At 33.8% G+C, this 2,338-nt stretch overlaps 1 protein-coding gene across 1 annotated transcript in view; it reads right to left on the reverse strand.

Moving 5' to 3' along the window:
• LOC133184340 (tetratricopeptide repeat protein 39B-like) overlaps positions 1–2,026 on the reverse strand; it is a 14,982-nt gene extending 12,956 nt beyond the window's left edge. Inside the window, exon 1 of the mRNA XM_061319373.1 lies at positions 1,964–2,026. Coding sequence (XP_061175357.1) covers positions 1,964–2,017 — 54 coding nt within the window. The 5' untranslated portion in view covers positions 2,018–2,026. The remainder of the gene's footprint in view (positions 1–1,963) is intronic.
• Positions 2,027–2,338: the final 312 nt, after the last annotated feature.

The following is a 2,338-nucleotide window of genomic DNA, read 5'->3' on the forward strand; positions in this document are numbered from 1 at the left end:
GCTTCTTTGATATGCTGCAGGAGAAAAACTTGGGCATATATAGTACTGTAGCCAATGTTGGGTGAAGAAATTAAATTTCATAAAATTGACATAAAAGTTTGAATTTAAATCAGCATATTTTTGCATTACTAAATGTACAAATATTAATCAGCATCTAACAGCAATGACATTCCAACTTTTTTATTGAACACATTACTGACTGAACAAATGTCACTAAAAAAACATTCAGCAGCTTAGATTTTCTCATTAGTGCTTTAAGTTATCAAATTCAACATGACCAGAGGAAGTGATTGCCTCTGCAAGTATGCAATCTTTCCAAGTTTTTGGAATTCAAATAATTTGAGAATATGTCCAGAATTTAATGTGTTCTGGTACTGTCTGATAACAATATATTTACATTTCAAATTTCTTTGTCTGAGATAAAACTACAAATGATATAAAACTTGATTTCTTCATAAAGCTTCTAGTTCGTTGATAGGCCTGGTAAAAAAAATCATGTGCAGAGTGGGAGCGAGAGAAAGAGAAGTGGGCAGGGTTATGATCGAGCATGTGAATTTATGGAATCATGTAAACATAAGGAACAACTGTCAGTTTTTTGGTTTTATGATGATGATCAAGTGATTGGCTTGAGTGATATGGTGTTTATGCAAATTATCATGCAGGCCAATCGCTTGATCACATCATAAAACCGAAAAACTAGACAGTACGTCATTCCTTAAATAACAGTATTTCATTAATTTTATCAAAATTCTGAAAAAATGCATGTAAATGAAAAATCTGACTATAAATGTTTAGAAATATGATCCAATGCCCTTCGACCCAATATCTCTGTAAACAATGCTATCTAACTGAACTTTGTTATACCAATAAGGATCGAAATATGAACATATCCCAGCTCAAACCCTTCTGAATTATGGGACAAATTTATTTAAAAAAGAACCACATCCTTTGACCTGTAAACCCAACAGCAATCCTATTTGACCTCTCCAACAAGCAAACCATGATGAAAATATGAACATCCAAACCCCAATCCATCAAATAATTGCATAGAAACCAACATTCTTTTATTATAATTAGGAGTCACATCCTTTCATGATGGAAAGCTATTCTTCAAATTCATAAGATCAACTCTTGGTGCAGATAAGATCATTCCAACCCAAACCTTTCACTTATTGCACACAAATCAAAATTCTATCAAAATAGTGAGCACATTGAGCAAGGCTTTGCGGTCCTCCCAAAGTGTCAGCTCTAAAGACTATGTTGTATGAAAATTAAAAGTAATTCTGGGTTAATTCAAGTTGTATTTATAAATTTCTCGGAATACTTCCAGAATTTAGGACTGTCTGAATGGCCAGAATTTGTCAAACTGAATCAAAGGTTTTACAGTTGACACTTCTTCTGAGCATGTTGAAGCAAACTGAAAATGTGTTAAAAATTATAAAATAGGAATTATTTACAAGATGTGAGGATTTTTACGATAAGTCATCAATGTTCCAAGACATCTGGTGCACAAATTGCAGTATGTGCAGTGTTATTCTCAAAAAGCAAGCAATGTAAACAAGCGAGTGGAGCAGACACTATTACCAAGCCTGCATACTTCACCTTTACTCTCTTCACTTTATCAATAGATTCATATATTTATAAACCAAGACCCAAGTACCTGTGACGCCGCCCCCTAACCCAATTTCACAGGAGGTGTGTAAAATGCAGAAGACATGATTCAAAGGCAAGAAGAATCAGGAAAACAATATATAAGGGTGTTGATAAGAATTAGAAATAGTTTGGAGAGAGTTTCTTAGTAGTCTTCGAGACCACATATGTCATAGTGCAACATGTTTTATCAAGTTTTGGAAGAACAAAAAGGAAACGCGCTATAAAATACATCATCACCTGATAAAACAACAAGTCAAACATTAAAAATAACTTACAATTATGACATTGTGGAAAATAAAGCTTATTTTACCTCATCTCCATCATCTTTCCCTTCGTCTGTCAACTCTGTTTGCTTTGCAGCCATTGGAGCTATGAATTTCAAAATATCGAACCCGATTTAAAAGTTATGAATTACGGTTGCCAAGAGCTTACATAATCTGAAAACCGCGGTGAAATCAAAGTTCCATATACAATTTAAACTTAGGATGCATGTATCTGGTAAAATCATTAAACTTTACACAAAAATAGCATTTAATGGTGCTTACAAACGTTTTAAAAGGCTGTGCAAATGATGTGCAAAAACGGACAAGTAGATTTTGCAATCCCACTTTTTTACCCAAGCTGTCTTAGTAACTTCGGTTAAAAGAGAAGCAGACTTAGATCCAGGCCCAAAGACCATAAACTG

The sequence above is a fragment of the Saccostrea echinata genome, unplaced genomic scaffold (genome assembly GCF_033153115.1).
Source record: "Saccostrea echinata isolate AGI-Se365-2 ecotype Australia unplaced genomic scaffold, CSIRO_AGI_Sech_v1 ptg000010l, whole genome shotgun sequence".
Lineage (NCBI taxonomy): Eukaryota > Metazoa > Mollusca > Bivalvia > Ostreida > Ostreidae > Saccostrea > Saccostrea echinata.